The following is a 25,861-nucleotide window of genomic DNA, read 5'->3' on the forward strand; positions in this document are numbered from 1 at the left end:
ATTTAAGCAGTCACCATGGTGGGTTGGGTTTAGATTCATGCATTGCTGTCTGCTTTAGGATTTTCGTTGATCAACGCAAGAACCATTGAACAACAAGTTTCTCAAACCCAGAAAAGAGAAGAAAAAAAAAGATATCCTATGAGTGTCAAGTTGCTAACTTGTGCAAGTGAAACAATAGCACCGTGATAGATTAATATAGACGTCTTATATTTATCGATTGAGACGAGCCCTTTCCATTCTCCCAAGAGACACCATAAACAAAATTGACAAAGGACTTCATTTCCTTTTTACGATGATATGGGTTTCCACTTGCCAGAGGATAAGATTTCTAGATGAAATGGAATTTAAGAATATTTAAAAACCACAAGGGCTGCATTAGAGTATGAACAGTGGTAGTCACACATGTCCCATCTCACTGGGCATCATCCTTCCTCCCGTGTGAGCCATGCACGGCTCAAACGGGGTAATGGAAGCCCTGATCAGTTTGTACGAGGTCAATGGTAAAAGAAAACTTTAGACTGGTGTTGACCTTTGAAGACTAAAGAAACCGGCGGTCTGAACTTCAAGGGCATTGTAATCCTAGTATATCTACAGTCAATCAATCATGTGCACAATCGCGCAGCACTTATTGAATTGTTTCCGATTTCATCATACCTTTGTAGGTATTGAAATTTGGAATCTTCTGCCTGCCGCCCCTTCTGTAACTATACAAGATGGAGTTAAAATCCATAAGAGTGCAGAACCCCAACGCATCCTTTGCTAACATCCAAGAGCCTATAAATAATAATAATAATATTCATCGCCATTACTTTATTGTTATTATTCACACTCTGGCAGTACCCTGGCATTGGCTCAACCTCCCCTCAGAATACGATGTTTCCCTTTGCCCTAAGCAAGCTTGGCAATTTGTACACGATAACCGACCTCTTACTGTGACGGCCTCTGTGCACGTGCTCGTATATTGGGCCCTAGACGCGTATATATACTGCCCCACAGTCCTTGCTGCTAGCACATGATACTCACTTTCTTTATATATAGGACGACAGGTTTCTCCCCAGACAAACCAATCCTTACAAACTTCCAAGTTCCACCAATCAAAACAAACAGAAAACCTCTCTAAATTCTCAAATTCATTCATCAATGGCTAGGCCTCAACCTTACATTTCTCTATTCTTTTTCGGTTTCCTTCTCATTGTTTCAGGTAACAGCAATATGAACAATCTTTGATTCCTCTTTCTTTATTGTGTAGTCAAATGCTCTGAAACTTTTTTTTTTTTTTGTCACGTATTTATGTGGTGAACTTATGTGTCACGCAGGTGGCTATTCATCAACGTTTACGATAATAAACAAGTGCAATTACCAAGTTTGGCCTGGCATGCTATCAAACGCGGGTACCCCACAACTTCCCACTACAGGTTTTGTTCTCCAACCCGGTGAATCAAATTCAATTTCCTTCCCAGAGTCTTGGTCCGGCCGCTTATGGGGCCGAACCCTATGCACCCAGGATTCCACCGCGGGCAAATTCTCTTGCCTCACAGGCGATTGTGGCTCTTCTACTCTAGAATGTTCCGGTGGAGGCGCTGCCCCTCCTGCCACTCTGGCTGAATTCACTCTGAATGGCGCGGACGGACTAGATTTTTACGATGTTAGCCTTGTGGATGGCTATAATCTCCCAATGTTAATAACCCCACAGAGTGGCACAGGAGGGAATTGCACGGCAACCGGCTGTGTAGTAGACTTGAACAATGCCTGTCCGAACGAGCTTAAAGTTATTGATAGTGGTAATGGTGAGAATTTAGCGTGCAGAAGTGCATGTGATGCGTTCGGAGATCCGGAATATTGCTGCAGTGGTGCATATGCAACTCCTGATGCATGCAAGCCAAGCTCATACTCCCAATTTTTCAAAAATGCCTGCCCCCGAGCTTACAGTTATGCTTATGATGATGGAACAAGCACTTTCACTTGTGCCGGGGCCGATTATGTTATCACTTTCTGCCCAGCTCCTACAACCAGGTAACATTGCCATTTCAATTCAATCGAACTTTTTTTTTTTTTTTTTATCACATTAAGACCCTTCTAGTCGGCTTGACATATATACACAGCTGTTTTTTACCCCCCAGTCATTAGGAAATTGGAGTTGATCATGTCAGTCTTTCAGACATCTTGTAGCATTTATTAATGTCTTTGTTTTCAGTTGGAAAAATGAAGACTTTGTTTCTGAATGCTTCGGATATTTAAGGCTAGTTGACCTTTAGAAGGTCGGCTCTTGTTTAGATATTCCAAGGGGGACCGATTTATAGTTTTTTATTCAAGAATATGCTCTGCTTCACACTTTTTCTTAAAAAAAAATAAAAAAAATCACGAGTGCTACTCCGCGTTGTCGACATAGGAAGCTTTAAATTTATTTATTTTAATTATTTTTTTTGATGTTTTTAAATAATATTAAAAATAAGTTTTAAAAAATATTATTTTGATATATTTTTAAATAAAAAATACTTTAAAAAATAATTACTAACACGATACCAAACACCCGTAACATCTAATTATTGGGACACCACTCATCCTAAAATCCTTTCCCTTATCTCTTAATTAGAATTTCTTCACGTTGAAATTGGTGATATGCATGTTGTTTCTCCTTGTGTCAATTCTTTTCATCGATGGTATATTAGAGTGAATATTTATTGATGACCGGTGGTTCGTGGCTGTTTGCAGTCAAAAGTCGGCAAATGGGCAGCAGAATCTGCTGGCAGCGCACGTCTCAGCCGGCTCGCACAACACGTCACCCTATTTCATTGGCGGTTTCATCACAATTGCAGTAGCAATTTGGCAGCTCTTCTGATCACACCAGGGAACATGACCACCGCTAGGTGCCATATCCAGGAATAACATTTCCCAGAGCCACATGAAAATAATCTGGAGCATGGGATGTTTCCATTGGGGCCCACTTTCTGGGGGCCACAGTTTTGTCTTTGGAGCCTGATGGAGTTAAGTTGCTAGCCTGCAGAATTTTGGATCTCTTCAAGTGTGAAAACAGGGAATGGAAATGGTGACCGGAAGGGGCAGATCATCATGCATCAGCAGCCACATTTATGGCCCGGACAAGCAAGAGAAAATAAAAGGACAGAAGATCAGATGCTGGCATGTTGATTTTGTTTTCATTTTTTTGTATTTTGTGATAAAAATAATACAAGTAGAGGAGGTTTCTTGGATTGATTCGTGTATTTTCTCTTCTTTTCTTCGATTACTTCATATTTTTTTAAGTCATTTCTCTTGTTTTCTTTCTTTGATGACAGTTGCAATTTTATTTAACGCTAAGCTTGTTGGTGGTGGGTTACGCGGTAGGAAGTTGTATCTATCATGCAACCATATCAGATGATCTCTCTCTTGAGTGTTTATTTTTTTTTTATTTTTTAATTTGTGGCTGTGCTTTTATAAAAAAACATACTGGCCGCTGATGGGTATTTGATTTTCAGTTATTTGTTTCTTGCTGAAAGCTTCGTAGGGTTGGTTAGCAGGTGGATTTAGAATCTAGATGCCTTTTTCTTTTCCATGTAGACGCAAGAAATTTAGAATTGAAGAATTGGTTTGCCATAGGTTTTTAGTTTAAAACTTTAATTTAGGGAAATCTAATCAAATAATTGGGTTTTTAGTGGTTTTGTTCGTCTGGTTAAACTAAACTCCATATATTTATATAGATTATTTTTCAAAATATTTTATACTTAAAGATATATCAAAATAATATTTTTTATCAGTATATTAAAACGATCAAAAAATATCAAAAATTTAATTTGAAATAAATAAAAAAAATTAAAATTTTATAAAAAATATATTTTAAAACACAAAAACAAATATGTTAAATTTACAAATTCATTTTGACTTGCACGCAAGACTATCCTCCCTGTTTATGTAAGGTTTCATGATATAATTTATATTATTCTCTAATATATCTTCTTAAGTAAAAACTCTTTGGGTTTGAAACTTGTTTAGGCTCATATTATTTCGTGTTTAATTTTATTAAATAAATAGAGATGGTGAGATTCAAACTCGTGATCACTTGATCATCAAAACTCTAATACCATATCAAAAAACTATTTTAATTATTAAATAAAATAACATAATATAATTTATATTATTATACGATAACCCCCTCCTCCTAATCGTCTCTCTGATTGCTAAGTTGAACAAAGCTTGCTAGAGTTCGTCTTCTCTCCCTCGTCCTTGAGTCGTAAATAATGAGGGATACGGTTAGACATTTTTGTTTGATTCCATTTGACCTCCATTGGAAGAGTATCTGTCATGATCTATCCACCATTGACGAGTGTAAGGCATGATAGCCTCGTTTGTGATCGATCTTGCCAAATTTCCAAGGAAAACCACGTTTTAATTCACGGCCTCCAAAAATCGAAAAGCTTTTTCGCTTCATTTTTTCCTTCTTTCTTTTCTTTGGTAGCTTCATGTTCTGGTGGTTGTCAACTCGTATCATCCGTCATTCATACAGTGGTGGACCAGCAGGACGGAGTTATGTAGAAGAGAATGGAGCAATTCCCTCCTCAATATTTTCAAAATATTCATTTTAGTCCTCTTTGATTTTATCTCTTCAAATTTGCCCTCTTCTTTTTAGATTTTTGCCCCCCTTTTGATTCCCAAGTTCACATAAGCTGTGGCTCTGCCACCCCCACAGTCCATTTTCAATGCCATGGTCATGGTTGTACTAGAGAACAAAACTATTGACAATTTCACATCGAAGTAGCATAGGACCATCTATAGAAGCCGACGATAAATTAAAGAGAGTAGTTGTTTTTTTTAATTAAGTTTTTTAAAAATACTATGGTATCAAGAGTTCACAAAGTGACCATAATGTTTAGCCTTATTCAAAGTAATAATTTTCAATAAATTAAATTGATTGGTGTTATAAATAAGTTAGTGTTCACGTAATTATCAAAAGAAGATAAGATAGAGTTTAATTTGTATAATGATTTATCATCTACTCTTCTTATCTGATATAAATTTAGATTTAATTATTATATGAAACCTTAACTATGTAACAATATAAATGTGTTTTTTTTTTTTTTTTACAAATTCCCTTTATTTTCTACACTTTAATTCCTGAAATTTTGTTTTCTTTGGAGACGTGTAATTAAGGGTTCAAGATTTGAAGCCTTATATAGTATTATTTGATTAGACGTATTGGGTCTAATGTAAGAATTATTTGAGCAAGTTGTACACCAATTTTCAACCATGGACCAAACATATGACCATGACTTTTCCCTTTAATTAATCCTTGCCTTTGAATTATAGAGTATGGTACGTAGCTGTCATTTTAGATACACGTATCTATGTGTTGTCGTGTTGAATTGCAGACAGCATTCCCAGAGTTCTTCCAAACAAGATTAGAGAGACTGCCCGTAAAACAGTCAAAGAGACGCCAATATTTAAGGTTTTTTTTTAAAAAAAGGCCTTTAATCACGTGGATTGTTAAAATTAATAGCTTTCAACTAAAATTGCCACAGTGCACCTCAGGCTGGTCCCTCCTTTAATTTTGGTCCTTGAACAATTATCACCTCGGTTAATAGATCCCTTTTTTCTTTTTAATTTCATCCTTTTATCTTATATATGTTCGCACGGTTTAAAACCTGACAATTTGTTTTGGTTCATATGTAACATCGTATTTGCGATGTCGAAAAATATCCCACAAATATTTGATTTTATTGATTGGAAAAACCAAAACATCAAGGATCAAAATTGACAGAGCAAAATAAACACCTTTGTTTTCCTTTTTTTTTTTCTATTCACGAGGTGCAAAAAATTACAATTTAAGCCTTAAAGTATTTACCTTTTCATTTTAGGTCCCTTTTAAGGGTTTTATTTGTTCATGAATATTTTTCATAGAAATGCGTGAAAATAATTGATTCACATTTTTTTAATTTTATAATTAAGACTTCCTTTCATTATCATAATAAGGTTTTACTTAAAAAACAACAGTTAAAATAAAAAGTTTTTTCTAGAATAAAAAGAGATGCTTGAATAAGAAAATAGATTTTGGATTAAAAATATATGTTTTTTCCTTTTTAGTTCATATCATTATGATTTTTTTAATAGTTTTTTGGAATGTTATTGATTTTTATTCAATTAACTATGTTTTTAATAAAAAAAATATCTTATTATCAAAAATATATTACACGAATCAAAAAAAGATATTTTTATGAAAAAATACATGTCTCTTTTATAATGTTATTCATTTTCTTTCCTGAGAATTGAGAATGTATGTTTTTATTAGTATATAATTAAATAAAAATTAATTTTAAAAAATAAAGTTATTAAAATTAATCTTATAATTAAAATCCAAATTTTATTTCAATCAATTCAAAATATTATTATTTTAATATTAAAATAATATCATCTTAAATAATCATACAAGATTTTAATCTATCTACCTAGTCACACGAAATCAACTCCTACTCTATTTATCCTGACACTTAGCCCATGTTAGATCCGAAAGTTTAATAATAACATTATCATGAAATCTCAGCGGCATCACACGCAACCATTACGAGTTACGTCCAGTTTAACATAACTTCACTTGCTAATAAAAGTGTAATGATGACACCATCAGCGGCGAAGATAGGCGGCTGCAACGGGCTCCGACTGCCGCAAGAATTTATTATTTATTATTGTTAAAATGATGTCGCCTTGAGCAATTCTAAGTTTTGGCCCTAAATATAGTAAAATCTAAATTCTGCCCTCCTGAATTTGTTTTCCCTAATCTGGCCCCTGGATATCATGATCGAGCAACATTTAGTGTAAAATAAAATCACTAGCATTGAAGGCAATTTGGGTAGGTTAATCTAGACAGAGATAAAAGGAGAATAAAATTAGAAAAGTTAAAAAAAAAAAAAAAGCACTTTCAACAACCATATCTTGATAAGGCATAAAACCTAAAGCCATTTTTACACCACTTTGTCCCTCGACGCAGCTTCCACATCACATTTCTATCCTTTGACCTCCTCCCCATATTTTAATCCCTTGTTTTCTCTTTCTTTTTCACCACACACTGTCTCATTGAGATGCGAAGCCTCCCGTTCATCGTTAATTATGCGCATAAAACAAGCCCTTTCTGGATTTATGAACAAGTTGCTGGCAAAGAAAGAAAAGCTTCAAGAAACAAAGGATTCGGCAACCCTTTTCGAAAAGAATGTTTTTTCTATCGAGACAGCGGTGGTGGGATGACGCAAAACTTTAATAAAGAAACGATGGATTGGAGGAAGAAAAGCGGTAAAGGGGAGAAGATGCTGCTCATAAAAAAGGAAGAAAGATCGATCAGACACCTTATCCAAATATTCTTTACACGACATGGAGGGGCCTGAAGATGTTGATAGAAGTATCGGCATCCAAAAGGGAGGAAGCAGCAGCCTTCTTGTTGATATGAAGGCTGGAATTTGCACTAAAATCTATGATAACTCCATGAAATTATCACAAGTTTCTCTTATGAATGAAACTCTCTGTTTGCGCGCTTTACAATAACGAAACACACTAATATTGTCAATTTTCACAGAAAAACAATAAAACCTTTTTTTTTTTTTTTTTTTGAGAACCATCGTTATTCACTTGATCTGATAAGGTATGCATTTCTTTTCCCTCTTTTAATTAATTCGAAACATGAATGCAAACCATTTTTCTAATTAGCCAAGGATGCTATTAGACTGGACGTTCTGTGGTTATGTTTCAGTGGGGGGTGTTTCGTGTTTGGGATTGATAAACCAAAAAAAAAAAATAAAAAAAAATTATTATTTTTTTATTATTTTGATATGCTAATATTAAAATTAAAATTTAAAAATTAAACCTAGAAGGCCATGCCTAGACAATTGTTTAGTTATGTTTTTACTCAAAAAAGCAACTTCAGTAACTTTATTTTCAACACTAAAATACTTTAAAATCAGTCTAAAAACCAAAACTCATACTAAATTAAAAAAAAAAAACTTTTATGAGTAGCAATTTGTTTTCTTATAGGCACGGTTAAAGAAAAAAATCAAGTATATTGAACTTCTATCTCCAAGATAAACCTATGAATACCAAAATCATCTTTCTTTCTTTTTTATGTTTGGAAAGTGACGAATTAAACTTTTCTTTTTTTGACAACTTTTTTCACCTTTCTTAACATTCAAGCATTTAAACATAATAGATATAAAGTTTAAGAATGAAACATAAATACCTCAAACTATATAAATCAAATATGAAAAATTCAAAAAATTGAGGGATCAAATTATAGTTTTACACATTTAAAAATAATTAAATTAAATTATGAATGAATTATAGTAATCCGCAACACGTCCATGTTTACTTCTATAATAGCTAGCTAAATAAATGTGCTACCTCTTTTAGTTTTTTTTTATTTAAAAAAAAACAAATTTAATATATACTATTATGTTGTCTACATGAGTGTTTTGGCTACATTACAGGCACTAATTAATAACATAAATACCTCATTTCTTTTCTTTACCATACCCTTCTCTCTTTATATTTTATAATAGAAAAATAATCTAAATATAATTAATATCTAGATTTATATTACACGTATAATATTACTATTTTTTTTTATCTTTGAAAAGTCAATTAATAGCAAATTATTATTTTTTTGGGAGAAAAGGATTGAACAAGAATGAGAAAATAGCTTTATTGATATATGATATATGTTCATAAAGTTTATGTATTGTTATATAAATCTAGATATGATAGCATGTGATGTATAATTGGAAGTAGACAATAAAAGAACATGACAGCATGTGACTTGCCCGCTGCTTTCAAAACAACGTTGCTGCGAAGGTATAGCTTATGGCAATGACCACAGCCTCCGATGAACAAAACGCCGTGTTGGTTAGCTGACCCAATGGCCGGATTTTGAAGTGCTTTTTAAGACGCACATCATGTTCTTTAAATGGAAGGAGAATCTGCTTTAATAAAAGCGGGCAGTGCTTTGGGATTGTTTGATTGAGAATGTAATAATAATTATATTTTAAAATGTGTTTTATTTGTAAATATATTAAAATAATTTTTTATTTTTTAAAAATTATTTTTAATATCACCGTATCAAAATAATTTTAAAATATTAAAATAATATTAATTTAAAATAAATAAAATAATTTTTTTTATTTTTTTCAAAAACTCTTTAGACGTGGTGTTACGTGGGCCCGGATTCCAATTGTCTCCTTCCACGTTGCTCCCACATCCACGTGTTTCTGTTCTTGAATGGAATTAGGATATATTTAGTTTATGAATTCTTTTTTATTTTCGCAAGAAATGCATTGCAAAAAAAAGAAAAAATTATATAGCCAAAGATAGACAACAACAACAACATCATCACAGATTCAAGGCAATATTATCAACACAAAAGCAGTCAAGTCTCTTATAATCCCAGCAAATCTTGTTCCTGAGTGAGAAAGGTTTGAGCACCAAACATGCTCAGACCAGCCGCAACAGGTCTAAAAGAATGTATTTTCATAAGCTCAGTCGTAACGAAGTGTATCCAATATACCACAAAAAGGCGAGACATCAAGAAATCCCATATAAATCCGAAGAACAAAATTCTAGTTTGTAACAATGCAAAGCAGAACACCGTAGTAAACTGGAAATGAAAAGGCGTACGAGGAGAAAATGAAAAAAAATAATTATTATTTTTCCTTTTTTTTGCACTTATTTATAACTCTGATCAGTCCTGGTATTCTAATTTTTTCTGGTTTGCAAGATGGCAAGAAAAAAAAAAAAAGGTTGAGAGGTCCGCACCTATAAATTCTTGGAAATAACCAGAACCTGCTTACGGCTACAAATGTACTAGAAAGCGAGAGTAACGTTAAAAGAAAAGCTTGACAAGCAATGCAAAGTAACCTAAAAATATTTCTTGATTTCCAAGTTTTCTTAGTGGCTATGGCACGCGAGGATTACACGTTCATTTCTAAACTAAAAACTTCCTCTCTTTTTTTTTTTTTTGGTCAATTCGTTTTGGTTCATCAAAAGAAATTATTCAGTTATTTTAAGTTTTACAATTATATAAAAGTGAACTTCTTAAATTAAATTTCAGATTTATCAATATTGAAGCTGCTTGTTTCATCCCTTCTATAATAAAATAGTTATTTGAATAATCTTTGTTTCAAAAGAGTCAATTTCATAACTATCATGAATGGATGTGTGTGTGTGTGTGATAGATACTTGGTGGTAAAATGTTAAGGTTAGATAAATAATCTATAATTTGTTTTAAGAAAAATTTACAATGCACTCAATATTCAATTAACAAAATAAAAATAAAAAATCTCATGGTTCAATGAGCAAACACACTGGAGGAGGGATTCGGTTTATCCATCACGTAAAATGCCTAGTAAGAGCTCATTGTTATATATTTTATTATTTTTCTTGAAGTTTTAATTATGTATTTATCAATGAGACTTCTAACAAATTATTTAATTTGTAGAAAAAATAGCATAAGTTAGAACCAACTCAAATTGAGTTATACGAGAAAACTAATATAAAGAAAGGGATATGGGAGAACGAGAAAACATGTGTTAATACAAGAGCAAAAGCATTAGTTGTAAGTATTTTGATAGTAAATAAGCAATTAAGATTGTTTATTTGCATCAACAATATAAAATGTAATTGAATTTAGAAATTTGACTTTTTGTATTTTATTAACACCAACATGGTTGCAAAAGTTAACGATGACATTTCCACTCATCCTCCTTACGATCCTCAAATATGGTTGGAAGCTCTTATAAGTGATAAACCCGATAGAAATCAGGTTTATGATTTATCCATGACATTAGCCTGGGAACTTAATTAGGGCGAACTGCACTATTTCAACTATAGGCACACCACATTCTAGCCCAAGTTATAAATCAGAGGACTTTGATGAGATTGTGCAGAAAAGGATTCATGAACAATGATTGTTGAGATGAAGAGTATGAGAGCAGAAATACGTACTATAACAAAATAAGATATATCGGGCTCAACTAAATGCAATTATGGTGTACTTTTTCCTCCCCCTTCTTAACCTTGTAGTTCAGGTTTTTTTCTTCCCTCTCTATCTTCTTTAGCACCTCTGATGTGTTATATCAAGTATATATACTTTACATTGTTGATTTGATTGTATTTTAATTGGAATTTTAATGGTTTCTTACTGGAATTTTAATGTAGTGTTCATTTCTATTTTTTTTTTTTTAATGTTTGTGCATGAAATTCTACCTATCTCATTGTTATGTATTATTTATATAAATTTGCTACTTAAATCTTTTAATTGTGAAAACTCATAGGTCTATGTAATCCATTTAGCATTATTCATTATGAAATTTGTATAAGTCAATTTTCAAGAATGCTTTTTTGTTATTGTTGTAGGTTTATTATGAGCATGCAATTGTTGACTTAGGGATCATAACAAAAAAATAATATTTAAAATCTTTGATGGAATCTCCAATGAAAAAGCTATTCCATTGGTATTTTCAACGGAAATCTTGCACTCATTTTAAAATTTTTTTGTAAAACTTATAAAATATGCAGCAGCTTTCCAACAAAATAGGCAATGAAAAACTCTATCAAGAAAATAAACAACGATAGAATTCTTGATGAAAAATGAGCGATAAAAATTGATTTTTAGACATGAATATTTCATCGACAATTCTATTGCTAATTCTAAATCTCAACTAAATTATTGACAAAATTAACAAGATATTTTCTGACAATAATATTTTGTTGCTAATTCTGATGATATTTTTCAAAGTGGACAGAATCTTTACTATATGCTTTCATAATATTCCATCAATATATTTTAATTTTCTTGTAGGGAGAAATATTGAATTTGTAAAATGAAGGATCTTGAAGTTAAATACACATATAAAAGCATTTCCAAATATCTAAAAGCGAAGTTTTGTTATTATTGTTAATTTTTAATGCCTTTGATAAATATTCAGTTATATAATATGATATGAATACATTAAATATTCACAGTTAGATTTATTCATGTATATGATATGATATGATATTAAGTAATAAGCTAAAAGGTGTGGAGAATTCACTGTTCACCCATACCCAATACACCGTGGATTACAATAGTAATCCACAGTGTATTGCTATTTTTTTTACTTTTTTGTTTTATTTTTCACTTTCTCTATTTTTTTTCCTCAAAATTATCTTTGTCAATTTTACTTTTTTAATATTGAACTAGTTAAAAATTTTGCTTTGTAATTTTTTTCCTTTAAAATACTGTGGATTGCTATGGTGTTTTTTCACATGGTTTTTCTATTTTATTTTTTTATTTTTCAAAATTATATTTTTTGATTTTATTTTTTAAATATTGAATTGATTGAGAATTTAGTTTTGTAATTTTTTTTCTTTAAAACATTGTTGATTGCTATAGTGTTTCTCCACATGGTTTTTTTTTATAATTTTCTTCAAAATTATCTTTTTTGATTTTATTTTTTAATATTGAACTGGTTAAGAATTATAGTTACAATATGTGAGGAAAGCACTGTAGCTTTCCTCGCAAATTACTGTGGATTGTTACAGTGTTTTTTTCCAGATGATTTTTTTTCTAAAATTGTCTTTATTAATTTTATTTCTTAAATATTAAGCTGGTTAAGAATTACAATTACAAGTAAATACAAGTAAAACTAACTTATATGGGGAAAACACTGTAACTTTCATCACAAAACACTATGGATTGATACAGTTTTTCCTCACATGGTTTTGTGTCTTTTGTGTTTTCTTTTTTTGGAATATTTTTTTTCTAAAATTATCTTTGTCGATTTTATTTTTCTTTCACGTGATTGTTTTTATGATTTTTTAAAAAATTATCTTTGTCGATTTTTTTTAATATTGAGTTAGTTAAGAATTATAATTACAATAAAACTAAATCATATGGGAAAAGCGTTGTTGGTTTACTCACAAAACACTGTGGATTGCTACAATATTTTTCTAAATGGTTTTTTTATGATTTTTTCTAAAATTGTTTTTGTCGATTTTTTTGAAGAAAGCATTGTAGTTTTCCTCACAAAACATTATCAATTGCTACAATGTTTTTTCTCATGGGTGTTTTTCCCTTCCTAAAGTATCTTTGTCGATTTTTTTTAATATTAAGTTGGTGGAGAATTTAGCTTTGTAATTTTTTTTTATTTTTTATTAACAGAAAAGCTAAATCATATGGCAAAAGCATTGTATCTTTCCTCACAAAACACTGTGGATTACTACAAATCATTTTATTCAATCTCTAAGTTTTTTATCACCAACACAACTTTTTTTTCGTCATAAAATATTGGCTCCATCATACTTTTAGTTTTTATTACTTATCTAGCGCTGGTTCATAATTATAATACTATTAAATATATTTGTTTTATAAACTCGTGAATGTGGAAGCACATGCCATCTCGTGAATATATAAAAGAACTAGTATTGATGTAGAACTGGTTCGGTTAGATCAATGAAAAGACTTGCTTAGTTTTTTTATTAAAATATCATTTAGGTTTATTTTTTCTTAAAGTAAAAAATTGGATAAGCATCCAGCTCGTGACCTGACCCGAGCTTTGGGTCAAGTCAAGCTCCTAATTGGTTCATTTTATCTTCAAAAGCTGAACAAGAGGTGGGGAGAGAAGATATTGGGTAACTTGGCAATTTTTTCTCCTCCACAAACTCATTGCAGGTTTGTTTGACATTTCTTGTAGCAAAGATCAAATTTTCTGGATCACCAATTAAGCATGAACAATTCGGGTCATGATCGTATTCATTATTTGTCAACACTTAGCCAAGTAAGAGTATAGAGCAACTGGTGCTCTCTAGAGGTTAATTAGTTAATTAGTTAATTAGTTAGATCATGAGTTTGTTTTATAGAAATTATTAGTTTGAGTCTCATAAATCTCTGAAATATTAGAGATTTACATGGTTATTAACTTTAAAATCTGTAAAATTAGTTGAGATATGTATAAACTGGTCCAAATATCTATATTAATTTAAAAAAAAATACATAGAGCAAGAGAAAATAGAGAGAACTAAGGCTTTAAATGGTAGGTGAGGATTCCTGCAGTGACTATTTAGTGATGTGTCTTTTTTTCTCTGCTTTGCAAATAGTTCTTTGTAAATAAATAAGAAATGGAACAAGTGCATGACTGATGATTGAGATTCTCCACCACTACTAGCTTAGCCGCCCGTCATCCATTCTTTTAAAAAACAAAAAAGAAAGCAAGTGAAGGTGTGGGTGATTAGCCAAATTTAGTGGAGGTTTTATGGGTGGTAATCACAAGCATTTCTTGCTTTCATCCTCCATCTATCAAAGCAAAAAAACCTGTACTGGCTATTGTTCTTCTTCTCCTTCCTATTTAATTGATCCTTTCTTTACTTGTCTCCGAGAAATGTATCACCAAATTTTATTAGTCCATTGCCAATAATTGAGCTAATCTTTCTACTATTAGTACAAATAGCAAAATTTCATCTCTCTCAGTCAAAACAAAGGCCACCCTATTCTTGTTACTGTCCTTTGATTCTATCAGAACATAGGAGAGAAAGAAAGCTCAAATGGATTTACTCTCATTCTCACAAAATCACCCCCATTATTGTGCTGCTTTCCTAAGCCTGCTCTTCATTTTTGAAGGTAAAGAAAGTCGGTTTGATTTCCTGAATTGCATTGAAACTACATTAAATTAAATGCTGAGAAGATTTGTTCATGCTTTCCTTTTCAGGTGTTTCAGGCGCTAAATTCACATTTGTTAACAAATGTGATTTCTCAGTCTGGCCAGGAATCCTAGGCAGTCCAGAACTAGATAGCACTGGCTTTGAGCTTAGGAAAGGTAGTTCTCGCTCCTTCCAAGCCCCAACAGGCTGGTCTGGTCGCTTCTGGGGCCGAACAGGCTGCAATTTCGACTCCTCAGGCCATGGTTCCTGTGTTACTGCAGACTGTGGCTCTGGCCAAGTGGAGTGCAATGGTGCAGGAGCCACACCGCCTGCCACTTTAGCTGAATTCACTCTGGGCTCAGGCTCCCAGGATTTTTATGATGTTAGTCTTGTTGATGGATACAATTTGCCAATGATTGTAGAAGTGAGTGGGGGTTCAGGGGAGTGCGCGTCGACAGGGTGTGTCACGGACCTTAATAGGAAGTGCCCGACGGAGCTGAGAACTGAGGGCGGCAGTGCTTGTAGGAGCGCCTGTGAGGCATTTGGGAAGCCTGAGTACTGCTGCAGCGGCGAGTACAACTCACCAGCATCTTGCAAGCCTTCCATGTATTCTCAAGTGTTCAAGAGTGCCTGTCCGAAGTCGTATAGCTACGCGTACGATGATGCGACTAGCACTTTTACATGTACAGGCGCAGATTACACCATCACATTCTGCCCCAATTTCCATAGGTAAAATCGTTATTATCTGCTATTGGAGAATTATTGAAAGCATTTGGATAATCGTTCACGATTCTTGTCTGTTTATGTGAGTCTGCTCCGTGACAATTAATAAACAGGCGGCGACTGCTTTAAGTATTTTAATTAATCAATGTTCATGATTGGATATTTTAATTAATCTATGTTCATGATTGGATATGACGTTTTGATTAATTTGGAATATATTCTTCTTGTTGCAGTCTAAAGTCTTCAAGTGATGCGTCTCCACAAGCAATCGGGGGCACAGCCATTGGTGGGTCAGGGACAGAGATAGGAGGGACGGTCACCGGATCCTCAGCACAGGGAGCTGAATTACAAAGTTCATGGCTGGCAAGTTTGGCCATTGGAGAGTCAACAGGAACCCAAACCCACCATTCTTTTGTTCTCCAATTTGCATTAGTTTTGGCCACATCTCTCATTCTTTCCTACTCTCACTTGTAGTCACTACTTGTCTCTCACGTTCCAAGCTGTTCAGCTGAGAATCAGTAACATGGAGACCGATTGAGAAAGCTGACGAAACCCAGATTGCAAAAACACCCATCCTCCAAATTCAGCATCTTTAGTGTTAAACACATGTTTTAGTGTTTAGAATATGTACCGTAAAGCATATTAGTTATATTTCAGAAATATAATGTGTTCCTTTCTTACCTGTTCCGGGATCTTTTGGTTGTATTTTTGGTAACGAGGTAGAAACAATATTTTTTATCATTTTGATGAAAGAATATCTAAAATAATTTTTAAAAAATAAAAAAATATATTATCTTAATATATTTTTAAATAAAATATAATTTAAAAGACAACCATTATCACACTCATAACTATTACTTTAAAAAACAAATATTATATTAAAAAATATAATCTTCATATATTTTCTTGCCGTTTCTATTGCCATGTAGCCTAAAAACTAAAAAAAAAAAAAAAAAGAATACAAGAAAGTGAAAGAAAGAAAGAAAGAAAGAGGCTTTGTGGGTTGAGGTTGTGGACAAAAAGGACAACCTTTAAGGTTGACGTGAATACCAGAAAAAAAATATTCGAAGTGGAAGGCCACTTTACGGGAATCCCATGCTTGGCAATTTGTTTGCAGTTGAAAAAAGTACTTAGGTTTCTTATTTTTCTTTTTCTTTTTCTTTTTCTTTTTTTTTTTGCTTTAAGCTTTGTTTTGGTACTTTTAACATTTGGTTAAGATAATAAATAAGTTTGTTTCTCATCGTATTATATTAAATTTAAGAAATAAATATCTTGTGAGTACATTAATTCATGTATAGAGTACGAGTTCCAATTCTAAGAAATAAATATAAATAAAATCATGATCCAATAGCATACGCGATGAGATCTGAACTTTCTGAAGTGTTTGGAATTGTGGTTGGAAAATATTTTAAAAAAAAATTGAAATTTTTTTATTTTTTTTACTTTAAATTAATATATTTTTGATATTTTCAGATTATTTTGATGTGTTAATATCAAAAATAATTTTTTAAAAAAAAATTAACATTATTTTAATATATTTTAAAATAAAAAACATTTTAAAAAACAATCATTATCACACTCCCAAACAACTAAGACAAAATAACTTAACGAATGGCTCACATGATAGGAAGAAACTTGATTTTGATATTCAAGAACCAGTAAAGGTGGGGGTTTTTTTTCTAAAAAAAAAAAAGATTTATATGCATAAAATGCATATAAAATGAAGTAATAAAGTTGAAAAGCAAAATGAATCACGTTACATAAAGTAAATAAATGAACTAACTAAGAAGCAACGGGAAAGCAAAATCTGCAAATATCTGTCTGGGTTTGGGATGCTGATAACCTTGTGGACAGATGGGCTCCGGCGGTGTTTCGTGACAGTGAGTCTTAGTGTGTTTGGCAACATGGTAATTTGATTTTTTTTTTTATATTTTTAAATATTAATATGAAAAATAATTTAAAAAAAAATAAAAATATACTATTTTAATATATTTATAAGTAATTCGTTACCACATAAGGTGCTCGATGTATTTTAAGGGAAATGATGGACGGCCTAAGGAACTATGATGTTGAAGAACAATCATATCGTGACGTTCTTGAACTGTGTTGAGAGATTGATGACGAATAGTTGCATTTCAGCAGTACAAAGTCAGCAACGAAAGATTTGCTTTCTTTTTTCAAAGATTTCATTTTAGGTCTCAGAAAAAACAGTGAAGAATTTGAGTTACAATATTACCCGACTGATAGGGCAAATGGTTTTTATATTGCTCAATAAATAAGATATAAATATAATAAAAAATTAATCCATTGGTGTTCATTATCGTCCCTATTCTTGATTTGAATACAGTTGCAATTTGATATGACTCGATGGCCTTGTGATAAATCGACATTTTAGGGTATGGACTGCTCGTCATCTTTCAAGAAATAATTGAAATCTTGTATTCAAAAATTCACAGCCAACACTTCAAAAAAAAAAAAAAAAAACCTGTTGTAAATGGGAAATGGAAGTGTTTGATGTCGCCATACTAGCATGATTCACTGGATTTAGATTTCTATTATAATTATTAAAGTCAGCCCAGATTGACATGGGCGAGGAGCCGGTCTTCCCAAAAAAGATAAAAAAAACAAATATTTAATATTTTAATATCTAACATGAAAAAAAAACATTTCATGTATACATGTAATTTATATATATAATTAGGTTAAAAAACATTTCATCAAAATATATGCTATAAATATAGTTATTCTTCAATTGATGTAGGCTATAAAACATATATATATATATATATATATATATATATATAACGAAGTATTCATAAATTAATTTTTTGGGGGGTTTATTAAAAAAATATCAAAACTATTTAAAACTTGATTAAGATCTCAAGTCAGTCTATTAGACCAAGTCGGGTTTTATATCTACGATTTCTACAACCCAAACTTGTAAATTACTGAAGATGTTGAGAAAATTGCTTCAAATGGATAGTAGCTTCCTGACCTGGAGATTTTGACATTAAATCCCAACATTTCTTAGACAAGTAGCACTTGCATTGCACCCTTATTTTCAAGAACTGGCGAGATGTCACAGATTGCAAAATAGATGATTGGACACCGGAAGTGGAGATTGCTATCAAACAGCAAAATATATGTGATGATCAGGCTAATTTGCATGGTCCTATAAAAAGAGAATTTGTGGGCATCACAATTATTAGGGAAGGAAACAAAAGCTGAAGAAGCCAATATCCAAATTGCCGCCCATAGGCCATTGTAGATTAGCGCTCGGAGAACATCAGATGTGATGCTTAACCAACTTGTGTGGTGGAGCCACACCAACGTATCTAACTTTATTTTTTCCTGAAGATAAGAGAAGATTGGACTGCATTTGCAGGGTGCTTTTCAAGATGTAAAGGTTTGTGCCGAATGATGCATTATTAAGACATTAGGAAAGAAAGATTACATCCGACCAGAGCATCCTTGCTAAATGATCCCCAGCCTACAGTCTCAAAAAAGGCAAGGAGAAGTAGCAGGAATGCAAGCGTGACCAAGCTTGTATGCAAACTAAAGAAGGGTTTTAACTATACCAAACTCGAAAATGCAAAATACATAGATCCAGAAGAATAATGGTTTTCATGGAAGGGGGAAAATCGAGAGAATGATAAACGAGCAAAACCTTAAAAGAGCAAGAAAGCAGTTACTTCACCGTGATCGATAAGAATTCAAGTCATGGCATGTTCATTTTGTGCCACAATATTAAAAAGCAAGCAGTTCAATTCCTCCAATAAACGTTAGTTTATGATCCACAGAGCATCATATAGCTTTTGCGCTGTTTGTGATTGTCCTCTACGCAGACAGTCTTCGTTTAGTCAAGGACAGCCATACGTAGATACTTTCAAACTAATGTTGATGCTCAGATGAAGATAAGGAATCTTTTGTCAAAAGCTTCATGCCCTCACCTATAGCAGAAGTTCAAAAAGGAAATCATAAGAAGCAACTAAAGCCAATCAAAAACAGCATCTTTATGTTAAGCCAAGATAATAATAATAATTATTAAAAACGGCATCTCCAGGCTTTCCTTTCCAGTTGGCGAATCATCAACCAATCAGACCCACACAATTTAGTTCCTAGGATTGCACAATATAAGGGACTTCGGACCCACCACTATAGTAGGCTACTATACTGCATCCAGCAAGTAAAAAAAGTCCGCTACATACTGCTGCATGACACAGATAAATGGAGTACCCTTTACCTAAAAATACTGGATACGAACGAAAAATAAAAGGCCGCGAGAGTTTATAATGTATTCTAACAAATAACGGGTAGCAATGATGCTTTTCATAGCTGGGCCAGGAGTCGTCACCGGCCATACAACCTTGATGACACTTCCAAACTTCAGAGTCATAGTTCTCTATAATAGAGAAATTCAGCCCATTTTCTTCAACTTTCTTTAGGAGTTTGTCCAACGTATCTCCTCTTTTAGGGCTAAAGAATATTGCTTCCAAAGGCCCAGAATTTCTTAACAAGAGTTTGACGGTACAAGCAAGGGCACTGTGGAACTCTTCAAAAAAAGGTGCTGTCAAATGGCACATCCATTTACTGAGTATAGAAGAAGACGAGACGAGTTTAGCAGGAAAAGGAGAAAACACATCAGTGTGTGCTAGCCATATATTAGTATAAGTGCATTTAGAAATGGTTGCAGGCACCATTTGCCAACTGGTGAAGAAAACTTATGAATCTAGACAGCCTCAGACTGATAACAAATTGTCAATGACATAAGAATTCCTCATCAGATTGCATCAAGCATTTGATTTAAACTTTGTTGTTGGGAAAAAAAAACACTGGTCAGGTGGATAACAGGATGTGAATTGAGGTATTGACACAATTTGGATAAATAATTTGGATAAATTATGACTGCCACTCTAGTTTTGTCAAGGTAGAAATGTATCCAAGAATATATTACAGTTGCAAAAAATTTGGTGGCCATTGAGTATAAGATTTACTGATCCAAATTTAGTGATTCTTGACTTAAAAAAATGGGAAGGTAAGACATGCAGCATAAATAATTGAAACAGAAAGTTAACAGAAACATAACTTACAAGTCACAGGCAACTATGACATCAAAAGTGTTGGAGATATTATAAGTTACTTCCTCATCCCAATGCAATGTCATACTCTTCAATTCTGTATTGCCAAATGCTGTGGAGCTGGCATCTATGCTATGCTGAATGTCTGGATGTCAAAGAACATAAAAGAGAAAGAGAAAGTGGAGCAATGCCACGCTCATACTCAAAGTGAATATAAAAGTTTTGAATCATAACCCAGCAACCCAACAAAAATTTAGTTCTAAACTGATGTTCCCATTGCAAAGCTAATGACCAGCAACAACCAAAGAGCTAAGCCTCTGATATGGCTATGTGATGACTTATGCATCCTTATATCTCTAATTGACACACCAAAAACAAACATATTTAAACTTTATTCAAAAGCACTATTGTTATCTTCAAATAACCTTTCTTTTCATAAATGAGAAAATACAAAACAATGTAAGACATCTTGAATCTCAATGACAGAAAGTAAATGTTTACAATAACTTCAAATCTTAAAGAAGATGCAAGCAAGGGCTAGCCCAGGATGAAGACCGTCCAACCTGATTCATATTCTGATTACTAGAGCAGGCCTTGAAACCAATTCTAGGCTCATCACTAACAATTTGAGAAACTTAGAGCTTTACATTAACTGAAATCTAAACAAGTATATATTGAATCATGGGCAACTTGAAATTCTCAGAAGATAATGCAAACAGACTTCAATTCCACAATCTATGTACATGCTTCCAATTGACATGTTAATTTTTCAATGTGGTACAGACGTGAAATCTTCTTATGACTCTTATTCAATGAATAACCCCAATCAGACAATAGCACGCCACTGCCTTAGGTTTAGAAAAGATTCAACCATCTAAACTTCCCACATCATATCTTACCAAGTTAACCTAACTTATCATGAAATCTGAACATGTCTGCATGTGACAAGCAAAAATATGAAAGGACATCTTCAGATGGCCACTGACCTGGATAACAACACCTTTATAGTGAAAGTAACAAAGATAACAAAGAAGATGCTCATGCCATTTAAATTTTCTCCCACAAGTATTCAAGTTTCAGTCTTCCCACCAATCCAAAACCGTGTTAAACAACTAACAATTGTGGTGCATATCAACTGCCATTATGAAATCAAATGTAACCACATAACCATGTTCTATCAAAAGTGTCTTCCAGAATCTGTATAAATGATAAACTTATCTTAAAATCAACATTCTTGAAGAAGCTGAATAAATGATGAACTCCACAAATGCAAACATCTATAAAGTTTGATTCTTCATTGACATGGTCTTCAACTGCTTGGCCTGGTATCAAGTTAAATCCTAGATGGGTTTTCTAGAAATTCGCTTGATAGCACTGGGTGATTGATTATCTGCAAAATAATTGGTTTTCGACATTGTCCCAAACTAACATACAAGCTACAAAAACTAATCAATCCCAAACTAACATACAAGCTACAAAAACTAATCAAGTTACAAAAACATGTCATAATTGACGTGTTGGGAGAGATTAAGGAAGCACCAGGATTTTCATGGGATTTGCGAAGAAGGAAGGGCTTGGCGTAAGATTGCCCATCTGAGAGTGAGAGATGATGGTTTTGTATTTGCTCTGGCTTCCATTTCATTCTTGTTTTTAACCAAGTTGGCTCCTTTGTTATATTTCAGGATAATCACATTTCTGATCCTTCAACCTTATTTTGTTTTTGTTTTTAGTACTCATAACATTTTTGTTTTATAGATTAAAAAGATCATCTCCCTAACTTTCGTGTATCAAATTCAAAACTATTTAAAATTTTCTAATCAAGATTTTGAGTATAACCCAATATGCATGTTCATGCCTTATTCAGTGTAAATGCTTATAAGAATAGAATTTATTTTCTCTTTTTTTTGGAATTTATATTTACATAAACCACAGTGCTGCTATCATGGATGCAAAATCCAAATCTTGAAATACAAAATCCTTAATTAAGGTTCTAGTGAAAATTTTGAAACCATAGGAACTGAAGGAGTATATTGTTAAAATTGCAGAACCAAAATATACTTTACCCTTAGCAACAATTGAATTTAGGGGCAAGCAATGGATATTTTGGTTATAGGAATGAAAATTGATCGAACATATATGAACAAGAAGAATAATAGGTTATTTTTTTAAGTATTTTTTATTTAAAAATATATTAAAATAATATTTTTTATTTTTAAAAAATTAATTTTAATATTATTACATTAAAAAAATCCAAAATTATATAAAAACAATCTAAAACGAAAATAATAATTTAAAAACACGGTTGATTAGAAAAACAACTACCACTTGATACAAAAATCAAATGTTTTAATCCAAGAAACGTGATATGAGAACTACAGCAACAAGCAACAAACTTTACCAGCTGGAAATCTAAAAATTGAAGTTACTAAACAATAAATCTTTGATTGATAAACAATCCCTAAGCAACTGTTGAAGCTGGACTAAATTTCCTGTCTGTGTAAATCTTGGAGTATACCTTCTTTGTTCTAATTGCTAGGAGCACATCTAACCCAAACCCAATAACACAGGCAAGAGCCATTATCAGGAAGACAAGGAAATAGCAATGGGGACCAACACAGGTATTGCCACCACCAGCAGGGCTTCTAGCGGCTTGAGCATCGTAAAGATAACCAGCAAGCAGGCCAGAGAAGAGGAAGGAACCCAGTGGAAGATTAAGAATGAGAATGTTGTATAACAAGCCATAATATTTGAGACCAAATAGTTCTGAGGCTACTGCGACAGTTATTGTCAGACGAACTCCATAGCATATTCCAACCAAGATTGAACCAATATATAGAGATCCGGGCAAGGCCAATGCCATGATGACAAATCCTAGTGTCATTAGGACTTGAGAAGCTGCATTCCATAGAGGTCTTGGTGTCCCAAATTTCCTGCAAATAACATGATGGATATGTGAAATATCAAAAGCTGAACTGTGAAGTTCGAAACGTGAGGAGTTCAGAAACTGAAATAGAGAGTGACAAAAACATACCAGAGGAGCTGTTCTGATACCAGACCGGAAATAATACGTCCAAAAAATCCCCAAATGCTGGTGAGAGAAACAAAAATGGATACATCAATGTATCCAAGAGCCAGGCCCATCTGCCCCAAGTTGTTCATTACACACATTCCAGTACCCACACCACAGAGGAATGATATGAACAAAATCCAGAAATCATATGTCCGTATCATTTCGATGATTGTGTGATCCTCCCCAATCATTGGTCGTTGCTTGATTCCAGCATTCTCCACTTCAACACTGACTGTTGTTGCTGGCTCTGGCTTCTGTGGCTTTGCTGGTGAATCTTCTGGGCCGACAAGTAATGGTTCCTTAATCTGCTGCTCAGTATCCGAATTGGACTTAAGCTTCAACAGAACCGAATATAAAGGAACAAATAATGGACTTGCTAGAAGGAATATTAGTCCTGCAACAAATACAAGGGAGACAACATGACCATGATTTCCAGTGATGTCAAATGCCAAGAGATAGGCAGCTGCTATAATGGCAATGGCATTAAAGATGTTGAAAAATCTGGCTTCTTCCTTTTCCTCTATAGGACCAGCAGCAGATGTGGTTTCGCGGAGGAAAAGAATAGCAGCAAGGCAAATGATAGCAGGAACAATAGCAAGAATTAGGAGAAATGCAGAAGGATTGGAGGAGAAAAGAGCTGTGCAAATATCAGTAAATATTGCTGTGCTGAGTCCTACATAACCCTTCAGGATTCCGGAGACTGGGCCGCGATTTTTTGGAAAGTTCCGCATGCAAGTTACAAGAACTGCCGTGTTCATCCATGTTGTGCTGTTGCCTCCAAAGCACAAAAATATACACATCTGTAGCAGAAAACAAGCATTAGTTAATTTGGTTATGAAGCGCCCTTACTCGAAAGGATTGATGACCCTGTGACACTACAACTAGATGGATTTAATGGCTGGACAGTATATGGTAAATGCTTTGAATACCTGCCAGTAAGGAAGAGGATGGATACGCTGGCTAACAACAAGCCATTGAACTCCATATCCTATGAGCCCTTCAAATGATCCAACAAGGAGCATTACAGAAGTTGACCAACGATCTGAAGCAATGCCAGACAATAGACCAAAGGCCTTTCCAACGTCTTTAGCAACAGATAGAGTATTGAGCTCCAGCTGAGTAAGAGCCATGATTGATTTTAAAGCATCAGAGTAGTTGGAAAAGGTGTAGTTGTTACCGCAGATTGCCTGCACCCATATTGCAGTAACAAATCCTAACCATTTTCCAGCAGGACATGCAGGAGATAACAATGGACACATGACTAAGAATAGTGCAGAAGAACAAGAGAGAGCTTGAAGTATTTGCTTTGGGTTTGAACTCCATGAGGGATTGAGCTGTCGCAATAAATACTTTTTGTTTTGCAGTCATTAAGAGCCATCCTTGGTTAGACCCTGGTTTTAGAATTCCACAACTGGTGTTACAAGACCAGATCAATGGTGGCTCATGCTTAAAATATTTTTAAAAACAGGTGAAAGCAATGTTGCCAGCTTAAGCTGGGCTGCTGGGACCTTGTGAATATCTGTAGATCAAGAAAAAAAACACTTATTATGTTAATTTGATGGATATTAAATTAAGTTGAGCGCCACAAGCAACACAAAGGGGTGTATTGAGAAAGTATAAACATTAAGGACCTGTCAAAATCGAAGGAGTGGATGAGAACAAGGCCTACCAGAGCTCATCTATACGGCTTCCTAAACCAAGTGAATCCTACGATTCATGCGCCAACCATTTCCATTTTTGTCATAAATCAGCAGGCTTATCTAAAACTAGATCTGTAACCTACGATACGTCGTGGACCATATCAAACTTTTTTATTGTAAAAAAATGCTTAAATAATAATAGTATTTAAAAAAAAACAAGAGAAATACAAGAGTTAGGTGATTATCTTTATTAAATTTAATAAGTTTTATGGTGAAAAAAAATAAAATGTTTTCTGCATATTAGGTTTATATATAATAATTAATGAAATGGTTGCTAGTATTATTAAAATAAATGCTATAATCTTATTTGAATATAAAGGTAAAATTGAATGATATGTAATGGAATAATATTTTAATTATTTTATTTATAATAAATTTCAATTAAAAATAAATTAAAAAAACTACAGGGTTGCATAAAAAAAAAACCAAGTATTATGCTTAGATGGGCTAGAACACTAGCCTAATACAAAGAAGGTCATTAGTGTCTAAGCTTACAATTTCAAGCTTTTTTCTTTTTTTTTATTGTTTAATAGTTGTCTGTCCTATTTATAAAAAAAACAAAATATATAGCGTTGTCTACTAATAAAGATTTTGTCCATCAAATGTGGTTGGAAAGTTGAAATTCAGGTTTTTAGACTTTTAAAATTTATTTT

General features: G+C 33.1%; 4 protein-coding genes across 7 annotated transcripts; 2 read left to right on the top strand and 2 right to left on the bottom strand.

Moving 5' to 3' along the window:
* Nucleotides 1-1,022: 1,022 nt before the first annotated feature.
* LOC133694121 (thaumatin-like protein 1) lies at nucleotides 1,023-3,285 on the top strand. The gene is made up of 3 exons (XM_062115569.1): nucleotides 1,023-1,201; nucleotides 1,317-2,013; nucleotides 2,713-3,285. Exons 1-3 carry the CDS (start codon nucleotides 1,141-1,143, stop codon nucleotides 2,837-2,839), a joined length of 885 nt encoding a protein of 294 aa, XP_061971553.1. The 5' UTR covers nucleotides 1,023-1,140; the 3' UTR covers nucleotides 2,840-3,285.
* A 10,806-nt stretch (nucleotides 3,286-14,091) lies between these two features.
* LOC133695336 (thaumatin-like protein 1) lies at nucleotides 14,092-16,042 on the top strand. The gene is made up of 3 exons (XM_062117277.1): nucleotides 14,092-14,617; nucleotides 14,706-15,366; nucleotides 15,594-16,042. Exons 1-3 carry the CDS (start codon nucleotides 14,542-14,544, stop codon nucleotides 15,832-15,834), a joined length of 978 nt encoding a protein of 325 aa, XP_061973261.1. The 5' UTR covers nucleotides 14,092-14,541; the 3' UTR covers nucleotides 15,835-16,042.
* A 2,708-nt stretch (nucleotides 16,043-18,750) lies between these two features.
* On the bottom strand, nucleotides 18,751-22,300 carry LOC133693641 (calmodulin-lysine N-methyltransferase-like). Of its 4 annotated transcripts, none has more exons than XR_009842146.1 (3): nucleotides 21,978-22,157; nucleotides 20,451-21,828; nucleotides 18,751-19,310 (listed from the first exon to the last, which is right to left on the bottom strand). XR_009842146.1 is itself a non-coding variant. In XM_062114891.1 (3 exons), exons 1-3 carry the CDS (start codon nucleotides 22,078-22,080, stop codon nucleotides 19,307-19,309), a joined length of 240 nt encoding a protein of 79 aa, XP_061970875.1. In that variant the 5' UTR covers nucleotides 22,081-22,224; the 3' UTR covers nucleotides 18,751-19,306. The 4 variants fall into 4 exon arrangements, 2 of the variants coding, with proteins under 2 accessions (XP_061970875.1, XP_061970874.1); XM_062114891.1 differs by having other exon boundaries at nucleotides 20,451-20,583; nucleotides 21,978-22,224; XM_062114890.1 differs by lacking the exon at nucleotides 18,751-19,310 and adding an exon at nucleotides 19,350-19,950 and having other exon boundaries at nucleotides 20,451-20,583; nucleotides 21,978-22,266.
* A 504-nt stretch (nucleotides 22,301-22,804) lies between these two features.
* Nucleotides 22,805-24,837, bottom strand: LOC133693326 (protein NUCLEAR FUSION DEFECTIVE 4-like). Its single transcript, XM_062114519.1, has 3 exons — nucleotides 24,438-24,837; nucleotides 23,470-24,308; nucleotides 22,805-23,368 (listed from the first exon to the last, which is right to left on the bottom strand). Exons 1-3 carry the CDS (start codon nucleotides 24,765-24,767, stop codon nucleotides 22,897-22,899), a joined length of 1,641 nt encoding a protein of 546 aa, XP_061970503.1. The 5' UTR covers nucleotides 24,768-24,837; the 3' UTR covers nucleotides 22,805-22,896.
* Nucleotides 24,838-25,861: the final 1,024 nt, after the last annotated feature.

Source organism: Populus nigra, chromosome 5 (assembly GCF_951802175.1).
Source record: "Populus nigra chromosome 5, ddPopNigr1.1, whole genome shotgun sequence".
Taxonomy (NCBI): Eukaryota; Viridiplantae; Streptophyta; class Magnoliopsida; order Malpighiales; family Salicaceae; genus Populus; species Populus nigra.

What these genes read in the sequence shown, in the direction of transcription:
- LOC133693641 (XM_062114890.1), bottom strand. Translation starts at nt 22,080, where the DNA reads ATGAAATGGAAGCCAGAGCAAATACAAAACCATCATCTCTCACTCTCA. An exon ending in CAAATCCCATGAAAATCCTG is followed by an intron (nt 20,584 to 21,977) that starts GTGCTTCCTTAA and finishes TTTGACATCCAG; the next exon opens with ACATTCAGCATAGCATAGAT. An exon ending in GTCATAGTTGCCTGTGACTT is followed by an intron (nt 19,951 to 20,450) that starts GTAAGTTATGTT and finishes TTCTATACTCAG; the next exon opens with TAAATGGATGTGCCATTTGA.
- LOC133694121 (XM_062115569.1), top strand. Translation starts at nt 1,141, where the DNA reads ATGGCTAGGCCTCAACCTTACATTTCTCTATTCTTTTTCGGTTTCCTT. An exon ending in TTTCCTTCTCATTGTTTCAG is followed by an intron (nt 1,202 to 1,316) that starts GTAACAGCAATA and finishes TGTGTCACGCAG; the next exon opens with GTGGCTATTCATCAACGTTT. An exon ending in TGCCCAGCTCCTACAACCAG is followed by an intron (nt 2,014 to 2,712) that starts GTAACATTGCCA and finishes GGCTGTTTGCAG; the next exon opens with TCAAAAGTCGGCAAATGGGC.
- LOC133695336 (XM_062117277.1), top strand. Translation starts at nt 14,542, where the DNA reads ATGGATTTACTCTCATTCTCACAAAATCACCCCCATTATTGTGCTGCT. An exon ending in CCTGCTCTTCATTTTTGAAG is followed by an intron (nt 14,618 to 14,705) that starts GTAAAGAAAGTC and finishes TTTCCTTTTCAG; the next exon opens with GTGTTTCAGGCGCTAAATTC. An exon ending in TTCTGCCCCAATTTCCATAG is followed by an intron (nt 15,367 to 15,593) that starts GTAAAATCGTTA and finishes TTCTTGTTGCAG; the next exon opens with TCTAAAGTCTTCAAGTGATG.
- LOC133693326 (XM_062114519.1), bottom strand. Translation starts at nt 24,767, where the DNA reads ATGTGTCCATTGTTATCTCCTGCATGTCCTGCTGGAAAATGGTTAGGA. An exon ending in ATCCTCTTCCTTACTGGCAG is followed by an intron (nt 24,309 to 24,437) that starts GTATTCAAAGCA and finishes TTTCTGCTACAG; the next exon opens with ATGTGTATATTTTTGTGCTT. An exon ending in GTATCAGAACAGCTCCTCTG is followed by an intron (nt 23,369 to 23,469) that starts GTATGTTTTTGT and finishes TGTTATTTGCAG; the next exon opens with GAAATTTGGGACACCAAGAC.